This window comes from Hirundo rustica, chromosome 24 (assembly GCF_015227805.2).
Source record: "Hirundo rustica isolate bHirRus1 chromosome 24, bHirRus1.pri.v3, whole genome shotgun sequence".
Classification (NCBI taxonomy): Eukaryota; Metazoa; Chordata; class Aves; order Passeriformes; family Hirundinidae; genus Hirundo; species Hirundo rustica.
The window spans coordinates 4,308,993-4,334,851 of NC_053473.1; the positions used below are offsets into that span (position 1 = coordinate 4,308,993).

Here is a 25,859-nt window from a genome sequence, read left to right on the forward strand (position 1 = left end):
AGCCAGCACGTGGGAGATGCTCCCACCAACTTCTGCTGACAGCTCATTGCTGGAAAGAAAAATCTCCTTTTAGAGGATCCGAAGTGCAGGAGGGTGGCACTGGAAAAGCAGGAGGAAAGTGTGGGGAGCACAGTGATCCGCAAGGCTCAGAGTCAATATTACCCATTTTCCAAAAAGAGTTCAGGTACTTCCTGCAGGAAAACTGAAATGAGAATCACAGAAATCAGAGAATGGTTGAGGTGGAAACACCCTCTGGAGGTCACCTTGTCCAAATCTCAGAGTCCCAGGACCATGTCCAGCTGGCAAAGTTTATTCCATTTCTTCCCCCCTATGGAAATTAAACACCATAGGACAAAATATAATTCTTCAACTTGCAAACCCACAGAGTCAATGTATACAGCATTTTATTGTTTGGACGTATGTTACAATGGACAAACATATATTACAGACGCTATACAAAATATACATTCTGATGTGAAAAAAATATAAATAGACAATAGGAAATAGCAAGAGGGAATAGAAGCAGCTTCGCTCTTGCTGCTTCTGACCCCCTCAGCTCCTGTACCGGTAGTGCTTTGGCATTGATTGAGGCAATTGCTTGTTTTTACTGACAAAGGAAAAGGCCACTGCCCCCTCTCCAAAGGGGAAACAAGACACACACGATTTTCTCCTCCGAATCTACCAAGTTAAGTTTTTCCACAGTGCAGCTAAGTGTCCCCTACTTACAACCATCAGCTATTTACAACCAGCTTATGGACTTTAAATGCTCATGGAAGGATGTAAATGTCTTAATTCGGGATTCAGCTTTTATAGGCCACTCTCTGAGAGAAATCAGAGCAGCTTTAGCTGCGCTCTCTGACAGCCAGCACAGTGCTGGCGCAGACAGCAGTGATTTTAAAGCCCTGGCCCAGGCCAAGCAGGTCTCACCTAGCTAAAGGGAATTCCCTGCCTTCAGGCAATTGTACCCCGAGTACTCCCAGGGTCTGGACAACGCCAGCGGCACTGTGACAGACCTGTGTGAGCTCAGCTCCTACAGAGAGAGAGACGGAAAGAAATAGGAACAAGCATTTGCCCAATGGTGATGAGAGAGCAGCAGCAGCAGGGATGAGGTTTTCCCGCTCCTGGGAATCACCCGTGCCAGCAGCACCCTGTCCCAGCAGCCTGAGAGCAGCCCACGAGGAGAAGGCTTTGCTGCTGCTGCAGGTTCATGGCATGACCCTTCTCCTCTGGATTTCAACTGACAGTGCTGGGTCCCTGCAGCAGGGATCACCGCATTCAGAATAAGCACTGTGCCTCAAACGCTGTCTGGGAAGGAAAAGTCTGGAGGAAATAAAACAGCAAGAAATGAACTTAGGATTCTTTTTTTTTTTTTTGTTCTAAATCTTTCACCTGTCAGAATCCAAAAATTTACACACCTGTGTTTCTCTCCATTTTACCCAAAGGTCAAGGAAAATTGGATCCCCTTCCCACTAAAGCTGCTGTCTACCAAAGCAGCCAAGCTGGCTTTGAGAGCATGGGAAGAGCCCTTGAAAATATCTGCTCATTTGCAAGGATTTGACTATTATTCCTGTCCAAGGAGCCATGGGAAAAGCATAATTATTCCCACTGATTATGGAACACTCATTTACTCAAATACTTCACCACAGTCTCTAAATTCAGCTGTGATTCTGCATGACTAGACCTGACAATTGAGTCACAAACCCTTCAGAGTCCAGGAATGGATCAATGGGAATTCTCACACACCTACAACTGAGCTGGGGCCAAAAAGGGCTTTCTGTCTTTTATAAAAATATCACAGAGATGGTTTTATTTGGGTACAAATCCTACAGCTCCAGAGCAGGCAGCAGTGATCAGGAAGGAAGCATCTCGCTCTAAAGGCATGACCACAGAGCACAATGTACCCGCTGAAAACACATAAAAGAGGAATCTTTTAACACCTTCTACAAAAAGGGGCATTTTCCCCCCAAAAAAAAGAACTTTTCAGGAAGTCTTTATAATGTCATTGCTCTTCCTCATTTTGTCAGGTGAATCTCACTGGAACTGTCGAGTCTGAGCTTCCTCTGCCCCAGCAAGATCTTTCAGCAGCAGGGGGTTCCCTGCACTGTGTCACTTCTCACCTGTCAAATATTTAAACATTTTGGCCACACTAAGGGCTGAGGGAACTGTTAGTTCAACAGCTTAGCCTGATATTTTACAACAGGAAAGGACCAGTGTTCTGAACTCCATATGCCTTTGGCTATGCAGAAGAAATAAGTATTTATCAAGTATTTATCAATTTTCCTCGTGCTCTTCATCACCACGCTCTTTTAAAAAGTTCACTTAACTGTCAGCTAGGAAACATCTGGAGACCCTCTCAACAGACACAACACAAAGAGGGTTTTTATAGATAAAAGCTTAGATAAACCTTGAAATTCTGCTAATATCATGAAATGGATCAGCTTGCAGCCAGGTCAGCCAGGCACACAGTTGTAGGCAACAATGAAATTCATCAATATCACAGTTCTACCACATATCTATAAGTAAATGCACTTCTTTTCAAAACAAAGACAGCTCTAATTCCCTCACAAACAAGCTTTTGGTTCCCCCAAGCCCCCCATATGGCTTGATATGCAGCTGTCAAGACTAACAGTATGATACATACTTTGGCATAATAAAAAATAATTTACATTACAGCCGACACATTTATATGCTTAGTGTATACAAAATATTTATAAATGTGAGTTTATTTACAACTCGAATCCATTATTCATAGAAGAAAACAAGCCCCAAATTTAGACTGGCAACAGACACCTGCCAACAGTCTAAGGAAGGAAAAGCTGGCCAAGAGTTTTATGCTTACAGTTCCGGGGGAATTCCATGAGGAGGCCCTGATGGTTTGTTTCCAAGCAGACAAAGCACTGTGAAACAGCTACACACATTCTTGAGAGCTTTCCAAAGCATGCACCACCACAAAGGCTGCTTGCAGCATCACGCAATCCATGCTTTAATGCTGTTTTTTTGTAGATGGCACTCATTATCCACGTGTTCTCTGGTGCATGTTCCCGTTTTCCAATGGAGAAATTACAGAAATAAAGGGCACGTGCCGCCTGCTCCAAGAGAGTCTGACTGTTCAGCACTTGCAGACACACACACACACGAGCATCTTTGGCCTTGGGGTTAAGTCCTGAGGTAGTAAAGGCAGTCAGTGGATCTGGATTTGCTTTCAAGGCTCTGTGAGCGTTTCATGTGGTTTCACTGTGGTCGTGAATGTTCCGTGTCCTGTTAAAATCAAAATTCTCCTCCTGCAGCCTGTGGCAGGGCCTGGGGGAGGCGAGGTCCCGCTCGCCCCGAAGCGGCTGTGGGGCCTCGTGGGCCAAGGGATGGTGCAGGAATTGCGGGTGAGAGCGAGCCAGGTCTTTGCTGCCTGCCCCCCAGAGAGGAACCTGGAAGGGCTCTGAGGGAGGAAAATTAGAAGATGAACAGGAGCAGGTTCACAGAAGTAAGCAATATCCTAAGTCGGAAGAGATCCTCAAGGATCACCAAGTCCAACTCCTGGCGCTGCACAGACACCCCAACAAATTCCACCCTGTGCCTGAGAGCATTGTCCAAACACCCCTGGAGCCACCACCATTCCCTGGGGAAGCTGTTCAGTGCCTCACCACCCTCTGGAGGAAGAACCCCTTCCTGATAATCCAAACCACCCCTGACACAGCTCCAGCTGTTCCCCCAGGTGCTGTCACTGCTCACGAAGAGCAGAGATCAATCACACTCGGATTTTAAATAGATTTGAGCTCGGTGACTCAGCAATTACAATCGTTCTGAGCTGATTTTCTCTGTTTTTGAGATTATATTTTACTATATTTTTATATTTTATTATAGATGCTCTCCTTCTCCAGCAATCTCTTAGAGTAACCAGGAACACACAGAGCTTCAGTGTGAATTTTTACAAAGGTGATCTAGAAGAAAGTCAACCAATTTAGGGAGTTCTTTGAACTTCAGGCCAGCTCAAACAGAGAGGCTACTTGAACTTCTTATGTGAAGCTCCAGCTTTTGGGTAATACATATCCTTGAAGTATAAACAAAGGCTCCCATTCCACAAAATTAAACCTGCAAATTAAGAAATTCCATCTTTTTAACATCGCTCTCTTCGATCCCAGGTACTGGATGCAAGCTGCTGTTTGCTGATGCAACATGGGCATTGGGAGAACAAGTGGTTAAATAAGTTTGAGTTACTCCACAAACTACTGGCACTTGAAAGATTAATTGTGTGTCAACAGCAAAGGGCAGCATAAAAAAAGCCAAAGCTACCAGGGAATACAAAGCAACAAAAGGAAGAGTGGACACTCACCAATGATCTGCTGGGAAGAGATTTTCTTATCGCTTTTTTTGTCATGGTTGGTAAGGAAGACGGGCACATCTCTGTCTGCCAAGAGATTACCCAGAGCACTGGCTTCGTTCTGGGTGCGAGCTGTGTACATTTCCTTGGGCATCTGCACCATGAGATTGGGGAGTGTTTGATCCAGGGGGTCCTCCTCAGCGATGAAGGCATAGGGACAATACTCTCGGGTCCGGGAGTAGATGTTGGCATTGTCGTAACAATCCGAGCAGATCACCAACGGTCCTGTGCCACCTGACGAACACAACAGGAAAATGCTCTCAAAAAGGATGAGGATGCCAGGTTTCCATAGGCTTTATGTCCTGGTATGATCATTTATTACAGCAACACAAATTGCAGGGTTTTTTTACAGTTCAGGGAGTAACAGAGTACTCGGCTTGAGAGGCCACAAGAGAAAGCCCTCAGATTTCCCCCATCCAAATTTTCCACAGCAGTGTCCTGAAGGTGACCAGAGGAACCACGGACATGTTCCTCTGTTTCATGGGCAAAAAGATTCCATGCAGGTCCAGCCAGCTGGGGCAGCAGGGTGAAACAGCCTTGGGATTAAACTGGGATAGCTGCCCACATCCATCTGGACCTGACTTGCCCCTGCACAGCCACGCACATCAGAGCTGATGATAAAGTGGTCACTCAGATGAGCTGCTTCTCAACTCCTTCCTGACTCTAGTGCAGCGGGGCTGGGCTGGAGGGATCATGGACAGGTGTGAAAAGCTTACACTGAGGATCAATTTTCAAACCAGCCTTTGTAACGAGTGATGAGTCCTCAGCATTTTGATGGCAAAGAAAGCACCTCTGTAAGCTCAGGGACATGGACATCCAGACAATTGTCCAGACAAGGCAGGGAAAGAGTGCAGACCCCTTAGTTACGATTGTGACAAGCCAACTAGATGTCAGGCACAGACAGGAATTTTATCCCAAGGGTAGGAGGCACAGCTACTCAGTCATCTCCTGAGCAAAATCTATTTCCAGCTCTTCTGCCTGGGCTCTTGAGACGCTGAAGGAAAGAAACAGGATAAAGATCTACCTCGACACTTCAGCTGTGAGGAAGAGACTGTGCACTGGCAACACACCTGAGGGGCTTTGCTTACCATCTGTGCCTTTGTGCATGTAGCTGCCAGCTGGAGGCATCAGCTGCTGATGGCTCCCTGCCTCCAAGTTACTGTAGCCTTCCTGAGGCTCAGACAGGGTTCCTTGGGAGGACAGGTAGCTGGGAATGTCAGCAGGTAGGTTCATCTCCTCTGCAAGGCAGAATTAACATTGGCAACATTAAACGGTGTAAAAGATTTTAAGGTATCACCAGCACCATTCCCCACGTTAACAAGAATACCCAGAATTTCAACTGGCACGTAGGTAATCTTTTTTCTGCCTCAGCAATTGCAAATCCAGATGGCCAGTTCAAAGCTGACAGAAAATTTACACCTATTATTCCAGGCCCTGAAAACATTTCTAGGTTTATTCATTTACTTCCAAACTTTACTGCTTTCCCTCAATGTAGGACAAACCTAGTGCATAAGGACTAGAATTAACACAATTTGGTATTTAAAAGAACCTCTAAAATGGAGGAATTTGAGCAAATCCTCGAAGGGATTTTAGAAGGAAATCTTCAGTTCTTTAATCTTATCCATCTACAACAAGAAATTTCAAGTGTTTTGGATTAAAAACAGGACCAGAGACCGCCGATTTTTTTTTTTTTTTTTTACACTTAACCTGTGTTAGTGATGCTGTAATCTTCATTCTTCCTCCTCATGTGGTAGATGACGATAACCCACACCAAGGACGTCCCCACCACGCAACACACGACGACGATAATCACGATGCCCACCGTCGTCCAGCCGTCCTCCTCGTGGACAACGGCACTCTGGGAGGAGTCACAGTTGGGGGAAGCCAGGACGTTCAGGTAGATGTGGCCACGCTCAGTGCCCAGCGTGTTGGACATGATGCAGGTGTACTTCCCTGCGTCCTCGAGCCCTGCATCCACTATGATGAGGAGCTGGTTGGCCGCAGCGAAGAAATGCCGCTCGGTGACCGTCAAGGGACCGTCGTCCTTGGTCCAGTTGAGGCGAGGGGCAGGACTGCCACCAGCGATGCACTGCAGGACAGCAGTTTCACCTCGGCTCACCGTCCTGTCCTCCAGGGGTCTCATGAAGGAAGGAGTTTCTGGGACAAAAAGTGAAATTGTAAGGTAACTTCAAAGAATTCTGGAATCCTGTAACGGTTTGGGCTGGAAAGGACCTTAAAGATCATCCTGTTCCACCCCTGTCATAGACAGGGACACCATCCACTTGGCCAGGTGGCTCCAAGTCCCATCCAAGCACCTCGAGGACTTCCAGGGATGGGGCAGCTGCAGTTGCTGTGGGAAATCCATGCCAGTCCAATTCTAAATTTGGCCATAATATTAAAAGTCAGTGTCTTCAAAAATGCTCTGGAAGGAACTGACCTTCCACTATTACCCAGGATGGGTCAGCTGGGAAGGGAGCACGGTGGGAGATCTGGTCCTACCTCCCTGCTCAAGCAGGGTCATCCCAGACCAATCCACGGGACAGGATTGCATCCAGGTGGTTCTGGAACATCTCCAGAAAGGGAGATTCCACACCCTCCCTTCTGGGCAGCCTGTTCCTGCACATTCCTGCAAAACTTGCTGTGCACCAGTTGCTGCCCATGGCTGAGCGCACCGAGCACAGCCAGGTCCATCCTCTGACCCCTCCCTGCAGACATGGACACACATTGATGAGGGCCCCTCTCAGACACCTTTTCTCAAGGTTGAACAAGCTCCACTTCCCTCAGCCTTTCACAGAACCATGAAATCATTCAGGCTGGGAAAGGTCTCTAAGGTTATCAAGCCCAGCCATTCACCATTTCCTTGTAAAAGTGATCTCCAGTCACATCATCACCTCCATAGCCTCCGCTGGACTTGCTCCAGGAACTCTGCACCCCTCTTGTCCTGAGGAGCCCAGAACTGGACACAGCACTCCAGCTGTGCCCCTCTAGGGCTGAGCAGAGGGGCAGGATCAGCTCCCTGACCTGCTGGCAATGCTCTTTTTCTGCACAGGCCAGTGACACTCGCCCAGCACAGGCCAGTGACACTTGCCCAGCACAGGCCAGTGACACCCAGCACACGCCAGTGACACCCAGCACACGCCAGTGACACCCAGCACACGCCAGTGACACTCACCCAGCACAGTCAGGGTGGCGTTGGCTGAGAGTCCCCCTGCCACGTTCTGCGCCATGCAGCTGTAGATCCCCATGTCCTCCATCTTCACGTTGGCGATGAAGAACACGTCGTCCTCGGGCATGACGTGCATCCTCCTCTCCCTTGCGGCAGGGAAGTCTGTGCCACCGTCCTTCTGCCAGGAGATCTGTGGTGTGGGGTGGCCCTCAGCAGCACACTCCAGCCGGGCCATGGCCCCGGTGCGGATGGTCAGATCCATGGGGGTTTTCAGGAAAGAAGGGAGCTCTGGATCAAAGGGGAACATCGATTCGGAGTTCTCAGTATCAGGTAAAACGCAGCAAACGCGCCCACCGCAGAGAGAAAAACTGGAAACGTATCTGGAACGCTCCGTAAGAGAGAGGAACAGATTCTTCTGAAGAACTGCATGAATTTTCAGTGGTTATTTCTAAGAGCCTTTCTCCCAAAATTTAAATACAGTATCTACAGCGCTCATAGAATCACAGAATGCTTTGGGTTGGAAGGGAGGCCAAGGACAAAGACACCTTCCACTCTCCCAGGCTGCTCCAAGCCTCATCCGACCTGGCTTTGAACACTTAAAGGGATGGGGCAGCCACACTCACTGGGAGAAATTTCTTCCTAATATCCAATGCAAACCTACTCCATTTCAGTTTAAAGCCATGAAGTTCCTCTAAGATGATTTCTCCTGGAAAGAATCCAGGGAAAAGTCTTTGCCACATTTTTCTTCCCTGCTAACAGGAAGCTTCCATCCCATCCCCTCTGCTCTGAGGTACTGTGGGGATCAGTGGTCTGCTGACTGATGTGAACACTGCCTTCTTACCTCCCCTTCCCTCAAAATAAACAGGATCATGATGGCTAAAAATAAAAAAATAAGACTTTGCTTTTGACTTTTCAGAGTTTTTACCACATCTTTAGATGAGTCTTCCCCAGTTGTACAAACATGCGGGAAAGGTGCTGAGTTCTGAGGAGACAGTAGAGGGAGCTTTTAGTTTAAAGAATTCCACCTCCAATTAACTAGATGAACAACTAATTGTGGTCTAATAAAGCACGGGAGATAATTGCCACTTTCAAAAAGTGAATAGAGGCTTTTCATCCACCAAAAATTAGATCACTTCTTTCCAGCTTCATGAAGTGATGTGTGATACTTCTAAATCTCATTGATATTTTCAAGACTCTTTTGGGCCAGCTTTAGTGAAAAACAGACTTGTAGCTACTTAAATGAAGTTCTAGGTTCAGAGTGTTTTCTCCTTTTTCACCACTGTCACTTACCATTGACAGTCAGCTTGGCTTTGTTGGAATAATTGGAGCCGAAGTGATTGGTGACGATGCACTGGTACTTCCCCTCATCAGTGAAGTTCACATTGAAGAGGTGCAGGACGGTGCTGAATTCCAGCACCTCGCCACTTTGCTGCTGGTACCTGGCAAAATTCTCCACCTCTGCGTCGTAGAGGAGCTCGCTGTCCTTGCGCCAGGCCGTGGCCATGGGGGAATCACTGCTGCTCACAGCGCTGCACGTCAGCGTCACGTTTGTGCCTCGCAGGGCCACCGTGCTCTCTGGGTGGACTCTGATCTGCGGTTTGGGGAAATTATCTGAAGAGAAAAGCACCGAGATTAGCTGCTTTGCTCTTAAACGTGAATGAATATGGCAAGAAAACTCACTCAAAAGGCAAAACCAAAGCTTTGGGGACAGATGTCCTGCTTGAGGTGCACAGATTTAGCTGTTCTGAGCTGGAAATCAAGCTGTGAGGGAGGCAGAAGAATCGGCACTAAAAACAATCAGTGTGGAGGTGCAGTGCTGAGCAGCTCTGCCTTTTGTCCAACTGTCTGAAACTTGCTGTATTTAGATCACACTCAAAAATCCTGCTCAGCTGAAGAGCCAGGCCATTCTGTGAGGGACTGAAATTTACTTTCAGACAGTTTAAATATCCTGAAGAGCCTTGAAGTTCTACAAGCACAAAGCATAACAAGCTGGCAGTTCACTATCTCATCCCACTCAATGAAACTGATTTCCGTATCCATTATTTCAGCAAAGACACTCTCACAGACACACGCAGAGCTCTGTCAGATGTCTGTGGCGATGGAGAAGTGATTATTATTGTAGTCTTTGCCACCAAAGCAATGAAAGAATTGCATATACACAAATGTAAGATTGTTCACCAGGAAAAGGAAACGTCAGACTAATTCCAGGCCTGCCCCAGACTTCACCCAGACTCTGGGCAAAGAGTTTGAGCCCAGCATAAACATCACAGATATGGAGCATCAGAAAATGTGCAAGAGCCTGAACTACTCTAATTTTTGCCCAGAGAAGCTGTGGCTGCCCCATTCCTGGAAGAGCTCATGGCCAGGCTGGCCAGGGCTTGGAGCAACCTGTTCTCGTGGAAGGTGTCCCTGTCTATGGCAGTGGGTGGAAGTGGGATGATCTTTATGGCTCCTTCCAACCCAAACTATTTTATGATTTTGTGATATCCTGCTGGTATGGGCAAGAACCAGGAAGGAAGTGTCAAACAGACCTTACAAAGTGAAAGGTAGTCATCAGCAGGGAGAACGGAATTTTCACTAGTAGGCTAAATAAAAACCAGTGCCCAACAGCACTACTCCCTCAGGTTAACTTCAGTGCTCAAACAGCACAAAACCCAGCGAAGAGATGCAGAATTAAACCCCAAACTCACAACAGACTCAGTGATTACATGGGCACCATGGCCAGGACCGAGTTCCTCCCCAGCTCGATTTCAGCTACAGGACTTGTGCCACCGTGCTTTTGTATCCAAAATCACTAAAAATACAAACCACAAACGAAGTCATCGGGGTCCACACTGAGGAGGCTCTGTCCTGCCAACCACTCAGGGTGAGCACAGCTGACACTGACAGCCTGCAGCAAACTGCTGTCACTGAGCCACTGGGGCAGCCACTTCAGCTGGCAATCACAAAGCAAGCTGCTGGTGTTCAACACTCTGCAGAAAAACAGGGCAAAACGAAAGGGTGAGCGGAGTTTATTTCACACGCACACGTGTGATTTCGCGCAGCAAGGCAACTTAAAGCGTGCACATACAGGAGCATCAGATTTGCAGTGTTATTTTATACGTATTTATTATCAAGTCTTAGCTATTTATGCTAAAATCAGTCCCTTGTGTCAGCATTAAAACCTTACATTTCATTTCAGTCCTGAAGAATATCAACTCAGAGTTGCAACTTCTAAAAAAGCAACCCCAAAGCCACTAAGCCTGCCTTTACAATTATCCCTCTTTAAAACAATTAAAAGGAACACAACGTTGCAGAGCAGCTCCATGTTTCAAACTAAACACAACTGCCATTATGAAAGGAGCAGAACCCTCAATTCTCATTTTAATGCCAGCTAATAAATATTTAAGGCCAAAAGTGATTTGTTTCATACAGGTATCAACTGCAGTTTGTTTTTTTTTCTCCACAGAAAACCTTCCAACAGCAAACAATGATGGGTCTCTTCTTTCCTACCATCTGCTTTCAAAGTTTCCTGAGCATTATTACTCGTTCCCTGCAGTGCCAGGCACCACCTCTGAACTGACTTGAGGACACTGGGGGGCTGAGTTTTGTTTGCCACACTCCAAGTATGAGTACAACTGACCTGAGACAGTCCAGCATCTCACAAGGAGTGATCTGCCCCACGATGGGAGAAAAGAGGCACCAAACAAGCCGGGGTTCCACCCTGCTCTTTGCCTGTACTCGTCACTTTTAAAATACACCAGAGAAAGCAACAGAAGCTTTTTACACCTGAAATTGTCTCCTCACAGCGGCAGATCCTGCAGACTAAGTCCATCTGGCCAAAGCTAACTAAGGGAGTAACAGTTTTAGACCAGATTACAGCAGTCAGAGACTTCATCTCACAGAAAGGACTGCATTACAGTAGGATTAGTCTCGGGTGTGAGGGTCACTTCACATTATATTACTTCAGATGTCTGAAGACCAAAAGAGACCCTATCAGCTTCAACATCTGCTGAGCACATACAAAATCTTGTCTAGCTGTGAATTTTAAAGCCTTTCCCTAGCCCCCAAAAATAGGAAGAAAAAAACACAGGGTTTGCTAATCCCCCTGAGAGATTCCTGATGAATTATTTGTTTTGTTCACTGCCTACATGCAGTGCTGAGCTTGCTGCAAAATCATAGGATAGGAAAAGCTTAATGGTTCAGCACTGCAAGACAAAGTTAACTCCTACTAATTGCAACTAAGAAAATGCAGATGAAGATTTTATCAAACCTTAAATCTAAATATACTACTACCAACTCTGAGTTGGTAATTTACCGGCATTGCTGCAAATATTTCATGATGAAAGCAGACACACTTCAGGCAACCTCAAACAACCCTACAATGGCTGGAAGAATTCTTTCCAAGGTAGGTCTTGTAAAGAATCTCTAAATAATTGACATGAACTTACAGCTCCTTCAGCTGAGCCTGGGCAAAGGCATTTTCTTGGATGGACATTATTGCATTGTTGCTTAAATCTCTGTAAGTTAAGGAAAGAGCACAACAATGAGTCAGTGTGATTTCTATGCTGCCTTCAGTTATATTCTTGAAAATCTCACAGAGAACAAAAGACTGAAGTTGACAAATAGTTAGGAGATCTACAAATTCAAATACTTACAGATGTTCAAGTCCTTCAAGACCAGAGAAGGCTTTTTTGGTAATTGACTTAATCTGGTTTCCTTGCAAGATTCTGAAAATAAAGGCCCAGAAACCAATCTGAATGTCAATATCAGTACAAAAACAAGACCCAAAAGAAGTTCCCTATGATGCTTAACTGCATTTTTTTCTAATTCTAGCTGAGATACAGGACTAAATACTATTTTTTTAGCTTAAAGGCTCAACTAATTTTCCTGAGAACAGGGCTTCTTTTCTATTTTCCACTTTGGGCTAGAAATGTATGAGAAGATAATTTAAGTCAGCAGGATGAAACAGCAGTAAGCAGAACTTAGGAGTGAAGCAGTAAGTTCCTAACAGCAACCAGCTACCACCACACAACTTGGTGGACTGCACCCTCACACCAGGGCTGTTTGTTATAAACAACATTTGTAACTACACAGGATGCAGCTGCCTACAAAGCAAGCGGTGAAAAGTGCACGGTTCAAGTATCAAGATGTTTGTAAATGCAATAGTGGTTAGAATTTGCCTAAAAATACTTTGTGTTCTGGTGTCTTTTTTTTTTTTTTTTGATAAGTAGTAACTTCTTTCCAAACCAAAGAAGCGAAGAAAAAAAAGTGGCAATCATCCCGCAGAGGGAGTGAGGTATTCAATAATAAATGCAGTCAAATATTTATGCTTAATCTCATCAAACTGGCGCTGTAAGGAAGTGCAGCGCTACACGGATCCAATGCTCCCCAACAACGAACCCGGGGCTACACCAAGAGGTTGTGGCACACAAGTGGAAACACTGAGAAAGGCTTTCTGCCTCCTGTCATTGATTTACAATTACTTAATATTTGGCATTCTCCCTCTCTGCACGCCTGGGAAGTGCTGTCGTTCCCCTAATTTGTAATACATACAGTTTATCCAGCCTGCTGAGCCCCACAAAAGCTTCATTTGCATCTTCGATGGCCCAGGAAATCTCATTGTTCCGCAAGTCCCTGCAGGAGAAGACATTCCTTAGAAAGAAGCCTTGGAACATCATGGGGAAGCCAGGCCAGGTGCTTTGGCACAGCATCACCTGGAAGGTCTCAAATCTTTTACAAAACTGAACTTGTCAGGAGAGGAATTTCTCACTTCAGAGCGGCTGAATGCAACACTTCATGGTGAGCGCTGCAGTCAGCACCACCACCAAATCCTGCAGCACAACTTCTTGATGCGGCATTTACGGAAAGCCCTGGTCTGACCAGCGCTTTTCACGGGATGGAATATTTGCCAGGAGCTGGGAGAGGCTCCTGAAGCAAGTTGGTTCACGTTAAGGGAATTAACCAATACACCAGCAGCATTAATCTTCACGAGTAACAGGCTTAGAGCAGCATTAGCATATTAAGGGATTACGCCCAGGTTACGGTGTTGGCCTGCCAGGCACACCGTGGTAGATATCCAAAATGAAGTTGATATTCTGCTCCCAAATCTCATTATCAGCTAATGGGATTTCCGACTGACCTCGGCACGGCGTTTCAGCCCCTCACGGAGAGGAGAGGTCTAAACAGCAAAAGCAATAGAGCAATGCAGTTTGGAGAGGATTAAATGCTCTTCAGAGAGAAGATGAAATAAATTCACTGGCATTTTTAGCCCGAATGGCACGGACTGAGCCAAGAGCATCTGTTTTGATACCACCATCCACAGAGAGGAGTGCATTTAAAGGAAATCACGCTAATAAAAAATAGTCTGCCCTGTTTTTACCAGATATTCAATGCAACAGCTACATGAAGCTCCCAAATGAGTCAACTGACACAAAACCAGCTGCATACACAGGCAACTGTATATATCACTCATATAATCACCTCTTTCCCTGTGCTAATGAGGGGAAAATGAAGAAGTATCTACTTTCCCATGGGACTGTAAACTGTGTAGAACACCATCGTGGAAGGGACTGGGATACTATCAGTGGTAACTCACAATAACTCACAACTTTCTTATTTTTCTTACTTTGAAATACAGAAGTCTTGTTAAAACCACACACAGCAGTCACTTCCACAATGTGCATTCATACTCTTCCAAGTTTAGGACAAAAAGAAAAGAATTTCATATTTCACGCATCAGAAAGTCTGAACAAAAATGGCCTTGAAACTTGCTCAGATTAAATCTTTTCCTCTTTGAAAAATATTCAAGCTAAGGTACCCAACACGGAGCTGAGCTAATAACGACTTCATGAATAATATGCCAAAATTATTTCCAAGTTGCTCACTCTTCTGATTTGAAACACATTTCTAGAATTATCTCAAGATCTCCTTCAGAATGTTAGGCTGTGAGTGCAGAATACAAATGCCAAACCGCTCACAGCGTTATGAAGTAAATAATGTGATAATATGTAAAACTTCAAAACTTCAGTGCTAGTCCTAGATACATCTGTAATCCTAACTTGCACTTTATGTCCAGTTTTACAGTTTTTTATTCCCCTACACTGCAGAGCGGCAGGTGCTGGACGTACAGAAATATGAACACCAGCCACAGCAGCAAGCAACCAGCACACAACCAACAACGGTACTAAAACCACACGGTATCTCTTGGTTTTTTTGAAGTATTTTTACACTCCATTACTCAGACCACTTGGCAAAAGGAGTGAGCAGCCCAAAAGAAAAGCCCCTCTTTGTGTGAGAGAGGAGCTGGCTCCTCATGCCTGGCTGGGCACTAATGCTTGGAGCCTTGTTAATCACCACTGCTCTCCATGCTGCACATTCCAGTCCCAAAGCAAAGGGCCAGGCCCTGGCTGTTGACACCCCTGAGAGCCCAGGAAAACCTACTAATTAATCTGCTCTTGTTCTTTTTCATGCTGCTCTAAACCTAAGAAATTAGGTTTAATTATTTCATTAAAAGGTTGCATTAAGGTTAACAGAATATGACTGCTTACATAAATCTCTCTGGTGAGTTTGCTTATTTAAGCATTTATTTAATGAAGTGACAGAGGGGTTATAAATTTTCACTCCTCTCTCAAGTACTGTTGTTTAGGATAATTACAACTGTTCAGACCTACTTGGGACAGGACTGGGGTCTCTTCAGAAATATCCAGCATCTGCCATGAGAGGTCCTGGCAAGTGCAAAGTTGTGCCTTCAACAACAAGAAGCAGCTCTGCACCTCCTGTTATGTTTGAGGTCAGCACCTGAGCAGGACGGGCTAAACCCCACCTTCTACAACACAAAAGGGTTCAGTCATTGGTTTCTGAGGTTCCAAACCTCAGGAAACCCTCTAGAATAAAGAGCTCCAGGCTATTTGCTCCACAACTGAAGGTACCCACACCACTCAGAACTGGCAGCACACACATCTGAGCACTCAAGGGCACCAAGTCACTGTTTCTTACCACTTCTAAAATTGAGGGGTTGGTTTGTTTTAGTTGGGCTGGAATTCTGTCATCTTGGCAAGCCAAAAGATTATCAGTCCTACCACACCTGCAGGCAGGACAGCACCAACAACGATCTCAGGCTTCCACAGCGCAACATCCATTATCTATACTTCCAAAAGCTCCACTTCAATTAAAATTGCATTTAACTGAAATTTCTGTTTGAAGCTTTTCTGTACTTACAAGGTTTGAAGATTTGTCAGACCTCTGAAGACACCATCAGCAATGTGATTGATGCGATTGTCACCCAGGTTTAGCTTCTCCAACAAGCCAAGTCCCACAAAGGCAGACTCCTTGAGGCGAGTGAGCTGATTGTACGACAAGTCTCTGGAAACATTCAACACACACTTTAAAGGCAAGCAAGCGGATTAATTATTAAGATACTATCTGACTCGATTAACTATTGTGTTCTAATTTCTCTAACAGAATACTTATAATTAAAATACATCATTACCACGGGCCGAGCAAGGAAATGGAGTACTTCCTTCGGTAATTCATTCTTGCCAATCAATAATTGCAACATTCCAAAAAATCCCCAATGAATAGCAGCCCAGGACTTACAGCTCAGCAAGCCTTTGGCAGAATTCCCATGCATCTGGGCTGATCCTGCTGATGGCATTCTGGCTAACATAGAGCTGTTGCAACGTCCGCAGCCCATACAGCCAGCCCTTGTTTACTTCTGTCAAGTTATTATGTTCCAGTTCTCTAAAGGACAGAGAAGGAAGGAAGGAGAGAGTTTAGAAGGAAAAAAAAAAAAAAACATTTGCCCAACAGATAATCAATGAAACATTCTACTTGTAAAATTTCACCTTGTGGATTTCAAAATTATTTTACTAACTTTAAGCCTCAGACGACACAAAATGCATTATTCTTTCAATCTCATTGAAATTAAAATAAAACGAACTAAAGTATATGAAGAACTCAACAGCAGCTCCAGGGATCCAAGGGCAGAAACAAAACTATAATCTCTATTCTCAAAAATAACCTTTTTAAAAAAGAAGTCTTTTGCTAACATTGCATCATACGTGCTTGTGTTCACACTGTCAAAGTCATGGAGGAAAGAACAACCCCATGTTACGGGGACTGCAGATGAAAACCAGCAAAAAGCAGCTACAGAGGCAAACATTCTTGACCACCACGTAGGAAGAAGCTGGAAAGAGGACCAGTATAATGGAATCATACTGGTTTGTGTTGGAAGGACCTCAAAGATCGTCCAATTCCAACTCCCTGCTGTGGGCAGGGACACTTTCCACTCCACCAGGTTGCTCTACTCAACCTGTTCAGCCCTATTCTACCTGCCCTTGAACACTTCCAGGGAAGGGGAATTTTTTCTTTCCACTTCTGAAGTAACCAGACACAACATAAAAATAATGGGAAAATACTCTCTTCCTTTGATTTCGCAAATATCCCAGCACAGCCTTGAGGTAAGGGAAACCATACGGGACACAACTCTCCAGAGCCATTTTCTTTTTGCTAAAAAAAAAAAAAAAAAAAGTCCACAACCAGGCATACTCACAATTCCTCTATATTACCCAGGCCAAAGAATGCTCCATCCATTAGTCTGCTAATCCCGTTGCGCTGCATTTTCAAGGATTTTAAGGATTCCAATCCTTGGAATGTGAGACTTTCCACTATTTTAATCCGGTTCCTTTTCAGTTCCCTTTCGTAAAGATGACATTCAAACATTAAGACACCTTGCAACAAGCACCACTGTGTGAAAGTCAAGAACATGCTGAGATGAACAGCTCAGCTGTAAATGCTGTTTTGATGTTTTCAGGACGGTTACTTACAGAAACTGCACGTGAGGCAATCTGAAGATCTTTGGTGGAATCATACTGATCCTATTTCTGTTCAGTTTGATCACCATTAGTGAGCTAGATAAGTTATCAAGGCAACCTGCTTCTAGAGTAGTTATTCTGTTGTTACTCAGATTCCTAAGGAAAGAAGGAAGAAGGAAAGAAGCTTTTCAGAACATAAAGAATTTAATGAACACAACGGCACAAGCACCTCAGAGCAACCACGGATTAACACAACCCTGGTGAAGTCACATGAGAAATCTGAATTTTGGGATACCAAGCTAAATCCTTTTTCCCAAAGGAATCAGTGTGAGGAGTTGATTTTTACTGCACGTCCATGTTTCAGCTAAAAGTAGTTAACACAATGATCCACAGTGATCTCCTCAAACAGGGCAAAAATGATTCCCTGTCCCTGATGGCTTATGTACCTGCATTCTGACAACAGCAATTGCTGCTTTCCACGTTATTTGGGAAAATACAATACAGATTGGCATGAAAACTGTTTTATTTCAAGGACACCTGTAGCTCCATTGAGCACTGTTCAAAGCTGTGTAAGGATGCAGACTTTGGGACACTTATTTAAGAGAAAATGAGGTGTCCAACATTATCATTGTAGAGCCAGGACCCCCAGAGACAGCAGGTAACTCATACTTACAGATACTTCAGCTGCATTCGTGGAAAGGAAGAGGCTTTAATTTCCGAGATAAGATTAGAACTAAGATCTAGATTTTCCAATGAAAGGTAGACCTGGAGTTGCTCAGCATTTATTTCTGGAATGGTATTATGCACCCTGAAAAAGATCAGCAACAAATATGACTATCACAACACCTCATCCTTCCAGCTGCACAGCTGAAACAGCAACAGGATTCTGTGTCTCAACAGCACTAGAGAGCTTCATGAACGGGACATGCACCACATGCTTCCAAAAGTGTTAATTCCTAAAGCAATACTGCAAATCCAAGAGCTATTTGCCACTGGGACATATGAACAGATTCCAATTCAGAGGCCTACAGCTGAGCTGGTCCTTGTGGGAAGTGTCATTCCTGGACTGAATCCCACCCCTTCAAAGCTGCCCGCCTTGGCTGACTGCATTTGACTGCTAATTTAGGGGGACTTGATTGTCTAACTGATTTGTATTTCGATTAAGAGTGCTTGCATATTCCCTGGTGCTCTTTACATGAGAGGTATTTAAAGAAAAAAGATGTTTTCCTACAATTTGATAGCAGAACTCTTAACATGGTTCTCCCATTTGTTAAATAAGAAAAAAGGCAGAGGAGCTATTACTTACAATGAGAGAAGAGTTATGTTGGAAGTTGTTTCTCCAAAATACGGGATTTCACTTAGCTCATTGTAATTCATTTTCCTTAAATAAAGGGCAAAAAAAATTTACTGACACTTCGAAGAGGAGAAAAATCCTTCTGTACACAGTAGAAGTAATTAATATCAATGCATTTAACAATTTTACTGTATTAATAATACTTAGTAGTTGACAAAAAAGATTGCCCAAGAGCTTAGGATACTAATAATTTGAACAGTGAAACATGCCAGCTTTTCTCATTTTCATGGATACTCATGGATTCTCATTTTCATGGATACACAGCCAAAACAAATACCAATACCAAGAGAAATACCTCATTTCTCTTTAAAAATATTGGTCTTCTGATCTTTCATGGGAAAGACTTCTGCTCACAACACAACAGTTTTATACATAAAATGTGCTGCCAACACGGAGCATCCATTTTAAATTAACTTGCACTGAATATTTCCACAAGTCAGACCAGGTATCTTGACATGCAATAAAACATTCTAATTAGAATTAAGTAGGGCATCTTTAGACTTTATCCTCATAAAAAACAACTTACACTTCTTGGAGAGTATGCACAGACAAATCAATGCTCCAATTGGATGATAATAAATGGTTATGACTTAAATCCCTAGAGAACAGAGAAAAAACGTTATTTAACTCCGGGAATAATAACAAAAAAATGTCAACAAACTCAAAACATGTATACCTTATGCAATCTCAAGTTTAAAACTGTATTTATGTATTTTATACAACTGCACTTTCACTAAAGAAAACCGCTTGTTCTAGTGGTCACTCACAATAAAAGTCTAAACAGTTCTATTTCTCTGTTTGAATCAAAAAACTTTTGTTACAGCTTCTTGATAGGAAGGATTGTACCTGACCAGAGGATTTTTACTTTAACCCAGAGCTTTATTAACAGCACTTGTCCATGCAAGAAGGAAAAACTTTGCAAGGACATGAGAGCAATTTCTTACAAAACGCCCATTATTGACTTGCTTCCTGTAGCACGACCCCCGTTTTCTCAGCTTTCCAAAGATGCTGACTAGCAAGGCTGGGTTATTTTAAAAGAACAACATACACAAAATTCCCAAACAAGCTGGAGCAGAGAGAACCCTGAGGCTGGGAATCTTACAGACAGATGCTTTAGCACCAGTTGGTTTCACTTATAGGAATCAAATGCAGGAGCTGGACTCTTTCAATGGACAAGAAGCACTAAACCCAGCTTTAACGCTCACACTGGGTGTTGGTGCTATTCCCATTGTTATAACTTTACACAGTATTTTACTTTTGCTTTTTTTTTTTAATTTTACTTTTTCCTGGCCCAGAACAGGTCAACCCCAAAATTCTACCACATGCCTGAGATCGCTGTCCAAACACTCTTTGAGCTCTGACAGACCAAAACCTGCTAAGAGACAACACGGACTGACAACGGACAGACTACAGTATAGTTACAGCTGTTAACTTTCACTCAGGTTCAGCGTAAAGATTCCGTTCTAGCAATGAATTATTAAAATCCTGGATGCCCTGGCAAGTCAGGCAGCTGTTAATGTATTCTTTTAATTACATCAAGATGCAAATAATACAGATAGAGCAGTGTGGGTGTGGAAACAATTAAAAAAAAAATAATCAAGAGAACCTAGAGAAAAGAACAACTGCAGCCAGATGCAGAACTATTCTGCAGCTCTGCTTCCTCCGTACATGTGGTAATTAAGCCAGGCCTAAAAATCAGGAAAAAACACAAAAACAACCAAGTATGAGCTGCTCCTCAGCAAGCTTCCCACCACAGGGGCTGAATGCTCGAGACACCCTCCAGCTGCCCAGATTCCCCTGAACCCAGCCCAGCCTCCAGGCATCCACAGGAGCCTGGCACAGACAGGTGGAGGGAGATCCGATCCCAAATCCCGGCAGCAGACTTTCCTGGATTTTTCAAACATGCAGGGCTGAGCAGTCTAATCTTGGAGGAGTGCATTTAGCCAGGGAGGGAAGCACCAAGCCACGCTGCTTCCAGCGAACCGGTGAGCAGCAGATGGAGGAAGGAGACAATGGACACTGAGGTTAACAACAAATCCCTCAAGGTGTGCAGATATTCCACTGATGAGCAAAACCAGGCCACGGGTTCTGAGCCAGACCAACCCGTGTGTCAGGCACAGCTAGCGGGTACTGACACGGATCTTGGAAGCGAGATTAATACACAAAGAAAACCGAAACTTGATTTTTCTAAGGCTTTCGGGAAGAATATAACAGAATACTTTAGCTGGGTAGGGAACCTACAACAACCTTCTAGTCCATCTGCCTGACCACAAGTTAAAACTCTTCAGCACTGTCCAAATTCCTCTTAAGCACTGACAGCCATGGGGTCTGGGTGATGAGGATGTGCTAAAATCCAGCTAGCCCTCTCAGAAGCCTACTGTCTAACTACTGAGTTAGAAATGAAGATTTTAATTCAGAAAGCAAAGGAAAGTATTTTTCTACTATTACTCAGACTTGGACTACAACGACGTTTTCATTGCAGTAAGTCCTCTTTCAGGAAGTTGGGTACAGTTGATATTTCAAGTGGTTCTGACATTATTTATACATCAACATTCTGTAACTGATGCTTTTCTTTTTCAGACAGACCCAACTGATCACAAAATACAGAATGAACTCCACTGGCTGATTTTCTGTGTTTAGAGCTCAGCCAATCACACAGCTAAGATCCCTGCTATCCTGGAGAGCCAGATGCAATTCCCTTGCTCTGCAAAAGCCAAACCCAAAGAAGCCAGCAGCCTTTGCACTGTAACTGGGAGGCCCAAGCTGTGCAGGATACAGACCAAACATGCAGAATTTGTATTTAAGAGATTCATCTGGTATTGTATATAATATCATCTAAACATTCATTTTGAGCTTAAGTGGTACTCATCTCTTGAGTAAATAAAACACAGCACACATACCAAACTGATTATGGACGATGAAAAATGATCTTAACTCAGCCAAGCTGAGCACACTGTGGCACTGTCGAGGTGTTGAGGCAGAATGCAGGCAGCCAGTTGAGCTCACCCAAAAATATCTACCGTGAATGGAACTTGCTGAACTAATTAACTGATACCTGAACTGCTTTTATTCACCGTCTCTCTGGTTACCAGGATATATAAACACACATTCTACTACGGGACTGGAGGCAGTGACCACCAGCATTGTGTTTCCCTCTGCCCCTGCACACAGGGCTGGCATTCCTTGCCCTAAAGAAGCTAATGTTAAGAGGCAGACATATAAAAAAATATTACCTAACTCCTTAACTTCACAGTGCTTTTCATCACCCACCAGGTCGGCCACAAAACATATAAAAAACATAACTTCAGAGGAAAAATGAAGTTAGTTGCCTGAGTGCTTCCATCATGAAAACCAAGTTCTGCTCTCCTGGCTTTATTAAAAACAAAAAGTGAAAACAAAACCAACCTGCACATACACACACACACACACACACACACACTGGAAGCACCACCTGCAAGTAATTTGAGAGTTAGGAAAAAGAAGAATCTTTAGTCCTCAGTGCCAGCTGAAATGGTATCACAGAACTAATAGAGAAAAAGCACATCAGGGATTTCATCATGTGAGAAAAATTAGGCTTTGCTTAATTTTAAACAGCTGGTATACATTATAATTCATTTAGATTCAGAACTGCTAGAGTAGTCCTAGTGAAGAAAAAAACATCACCCATGCTTCATGTGCCAAAGTTCTGAAACCCACAACAGAGGACAGACACAGAATGGATTGAGAGCAGCTCTGGGGAGGAATTGGGGATGCTGGTGGACGAGCAGCTCAACAGAAGTGTGTGTCTGCAGCCCAGTACAGCTCCCCTGAGCCCCCCAGGGTGAGCAGCAGGCGAGGGGGGGATTCTGCCCCTCTGCCCTGCCCAAGTGAGACCCCACTTACAGAGCTGCCTCCCACTCTGGAGGAACCCAACATCAGGAGGACGTGAAGATGTCAGAGCAAGTCCAGAGGAGGTCACGGAGATGCTCTAAGGGCTGGAGCCCCTTAGCTCTGGACAGCTACGGGTGTTCAGCCTGGAGAAAAAAAAAATGCTCCAGGGAGACTTCAGAGCCCCTTCCAGTGCCTAAAGGGGCTCCAAGAGAGCTGGAGAGGGACTTGGGCCAAGGACCTGCAGTGACAGGACAAGGGGGAATGGCTTCCCACTGCCAGAGAGCAGGGTTAGATGGGTTTGGGGAAGGAATTCTTCCCCATGAGGGTGCTGAGGCCCTGGCACAGGTTGCCCAGGGCAGCTGTGGCTGCCTCCTCCCTCGAAATGCCCAAGGCCAGGCTGAATAGAGTTTGGAGCAAACTGGGATAGTAGAAGGTGCCCTTGCTCATGGCAGGGGGTGGAACAAGATGAGCTTTTAGGTCCCTTGCAGCCCAAACCAGTCTATGATCCCCTTTGATTGTTTGCAGCATGTCAGATTGCACAACATAGCACTGTGTCAGCTGTGCTTCTTCCCACTGCAGGTTGTGCCAAGCAGCTTTAAACACACCCTCTATCAGCTTGAACAAAGATACAAGTATTTGTTGAAGCTTGAAAACTTGCTCTTCAAACAGCATGGATATCATTTTGCTCCTAAGCCTCCTGACGAACTGCCTTTCCCAGACACTGACAAGTTCCAATATCTTTGTACCTCTCTAAATACCAAAGGTTTCACACTCACGTTGTTGTACTTCCACGCTGAAATACATGTTTTCTCTTAAACATTTCCAATTGCTGATTGTGCGGAAAAAGGAGAGAACTACAGAGCCTCATAAGGGGTAAGAAGGTGACAGGCCTCCTTGGACATGTCGAGTTTTTAACACAGATCAGACTCCTGAGTCCTGCTAAAAGAATTCCTGCAGCTAACTCCAGTGATTTGTAGCATCTTCCCAACAGGCTTAATTTTCTCTTGGTCTGAAATAATGTAATTTTATATCAACCAGGAAGACTGAGAACTCCAAGAGGGACTAAGAACCCTGTGCACAGAAGCAAGTTTTGATGTCCCTCATATCCCAGCACCTCTTCCTCCCAAATATGCTGTAGCCAAAGGTGACAAAAGCAACGGTGACTGGGACAGCAAAAGTCAAGGAAGGACAAAGGCTTAACCTGTGTGAACACTATTTAGCACATGGTCTCATTGAACACTTGGGAGCAGGGACTAAGGATTGCTCTGAATTGCTTTGTGGGATTTCTTTAGAAAAACAACAGCAGCAAATGTCATGGGGCATCCACAATAGTTAAATGAGGGAAAAGGAGAGCATCACTGAGTTGCACAGCAGTAGTGGGACGCAGAGGAAACTAGAAGCAACCGGGAGTACCGCAACACAGCTGAGGCCAGTGCTTGAAGGAACGCTTCCAAGCACAATCCTAAAAGAAAATATCCGAAAGCCTAACTTGAAACGGCTTTAAGTTCTGGACTGAGTGGCATTAATAACTAACTACAACCAGCCGGTGCTCCACCCTCCTCTCACTTGTTGCCATCACAGAGTAGGGCAAGAGAAGCGTGAAACTGCTCCCTGGGAGCCTGGCACTCGGAGCCTTCGGGGCCAAACTCTCACCGCTGCTCCTGAGAGCCAGGCACCACTGCCCGCAGCGCCCCGGGCTCCGCGCGAACATCCCGCGGACAAAAATCACAGAAGCAATTAGGATGGAAGAGACCAAGATTATTGAGTCCAACCTATGACAAACAACACCTTGTCAATCACACCATGGCACTGAGTCCAGTGGTTCCTTGAACGCCTCCAGGGACTGGGACTCCACCGCCTCCCTAGGCAGCCCCTTGCGATGTCTAATTACCCTTTCTGCGAAGAAATTCCCGCAGATGTCGAACCTGAACCTCCCCTGGCACGGCTTAAGACTACGTCCTCTCGTCTTACCGCTCGTTACCTGGGAACAGAGCCCGACCCTCACCTGGCTGCACCCTCCTGCCAGGGAGTTACAGAGAGAGATACAGACACCGAGCCCCGAGCGCTGCCGGCCCTTCAGCCCGGGCCTGAACCGTCCCCGCCGCCGGGCCCCGGCGCTCGCACCCCCCGCCCCGGCCAGGCCGAGACCTTCTCCCGGCCCCGCAGCCCCACCGCTCTCACTCACAGCCCCGTGGTGCCGGCGGGCAGCGGCGGAATCCTCCGCGGGCCCGGTCCGCTGGGCAGGCGCTGCCGGCTGCAGTCCAGCAGGCCGCGGCGGCACGAGCAGGGCGCGGCGCAGGGCTCGGCGGCGCCCGCCCGCGCACACAGCGCCGCCGCCGCCAGCAGCAGCAGCAGCGGCCGGCCCCGCGGCAGCGCCCCGCGGGCGGCCCGCACGGCCGGCCCCGCTCCCCGCATCCCCGGGCCCGGCCGCGCCGCCCCGCCCGGAGCCACCGCAGCGCGCAGGCGGCGAGGGGCGGGGCCACGCCGGCCGCAGGCAGGGTCACGGGGGCGGGGCGCGCACGGGGCGGGGCTGGATCCGGCCACGCCCGGCTCGGGGGCTCGGCCTCAAGCCCCGCCCAGCAGCGGCCGCGGCGCGGGGACACCGGCGACAGCCCGGAGCGACAGCCCGGAGCGACAGCCCGGAGCGACAGCCCGGAGCGACAGCCCGGAGCGACAGCCCGGAGCGACAGCGACAGCCCGGAGCGACAGCGCGGAGCGACAGCCCGGAGCGCACCGGAGACAGCCCGGAGCGATACCCCGGAACGATACCCCGGAACGATACCCCGGAGCGACAGCCCGGAGCGACAGCCCGGAGCGACAGCCCGGAGCGATATCCCGGAACGATACCCCGGAGCACACCGGAGACAGCCCGGAGCGATATCCCGGAGCGATACCCCGGAGCGATACCCCGGAGCGATACTCCGGAGCGCACCGGAGACAGCCCGGAGGCTGCGGGCAGCGAAGGGCGGGACAAGAGGGCGCGATGCGTCCGCAATACCACCCACCACCCACCCCCCAATATCAGTTTGGAGGTGTAAGGAGCGGGCTCAGGAGAGAGCCGGGGGAGCGCAAGCCCCACCCGATCCCAATGACAATCTCTGTTTGTAGACGGTGTTTGCAGGAGCTTCCTTTCGCCCGTTTTCAACGTCAGCTTGTTCTGTCAGTGGCTGTCGGTGTCTGCAGGGCGGGATCAGGACACTGTTGTCCCGTCCAAGATGACCCATTCTGTGATCTGTGTTCCCACGAGCCAGGTGCTGCTGCCAGGGTGTCACCCTGTTCCTGGGCTGTGGGTGCAGCTCG

The 25,859-nt window shown here is 46.2% G+C and overlaps 1 protein-coding gene across 3 annotated transcripts; it reads right to left on the reverse strand.

Annotated features, from left to right (window-relative positions):
• Window positions 1-401: 401 nt before the first annotated feature.
• Window positions 402-24,854, reverse strand: LRIG2 (leucine rich repeats and immunoglobulin like domains 2). 3 transcript variants are annotated; one of them, XM_058423457.1, is made up of 19 exons: window positions 24,745-24,763; window positions 22,572-22,702; window positions 19,216-19,287; window positions 18,642-18,716; window positions 18,009-18,143; window positions 17,348-17,491; window positions 17,074-17,217; window positions 16,119-16,262; window positions 15,741-15,884; window positions 13,077-13,157; window positions 12,179-12,250; window positions 11,972-12,040; window positions 10,350-10,513; window positions 8,832-9,152; window positions 7,548-7,829; window positions 6,083-6,532; window positions 5,464-5,613; window positions 4,328-4,609; window positions 3,469-4,086 (listed from the first exon to the last, which is right to left on the reverse strand). In XM_058423457.1, the coding sequence occupies exons 4-19, from the start codon at window positions 18,710-18,712 to the stop codon at window positions 3,998-4,000; spliced, it is 2,742 nt and encodes a 913-aa protein (XP_058279440.1). In that variant the 5' UTR covers window positions 18,713-18,716; window positions 19,216-19,287; window positions 22,572-22,702; window positions 24,745-24,763; the 3' UTR covers window positions 3,469-3,997. The 3 variants fall into 3 exon arrangements, with proteins under 3 accessions (XP_039941446.1, XP_039941445.1, XP_058279440.1); XM_040085512.2 differs by lacking the exons at window positions 3,469-4,086; window positions 22,572-22,702 and adding an exon at window positions 402-3,433 and having other exon boundaries at window positions 24,745-24,854; XM_040085511.2 differs by lacking the exons at window positions 3,469-4,086; window positions 24,745-24,763 and adding an exon at window positions 402-3,433.
• Window positions 24,855-25,859: the final 1,005 nt, after the last annotated feature.

Bases quoted from the DNA above. Each gene is read 5' to 3' on its own strand.
- LRIG2 (XM_040085512.2), bottom strand. From the start codon at position 18,712: ATGAATTACAATGAGCTAAGTGAAATCCCGTATTTTGGAGAAACAACT. The intron at 17,218-17,347 runs GTAAGTAACCGT...TCTTTACGAAAG, and splicing joins TTGCCTCACGTGCAGTTTCT to GGAACTGAAAAGGAACCGGA. The intron at 5,614-6,082 runs GTTAAGTGTAAA...TCTGCCTTGCAG, and splicing joins TTACAGCATCACTAACACAG to AGGAGATGAACCTACCTGCT.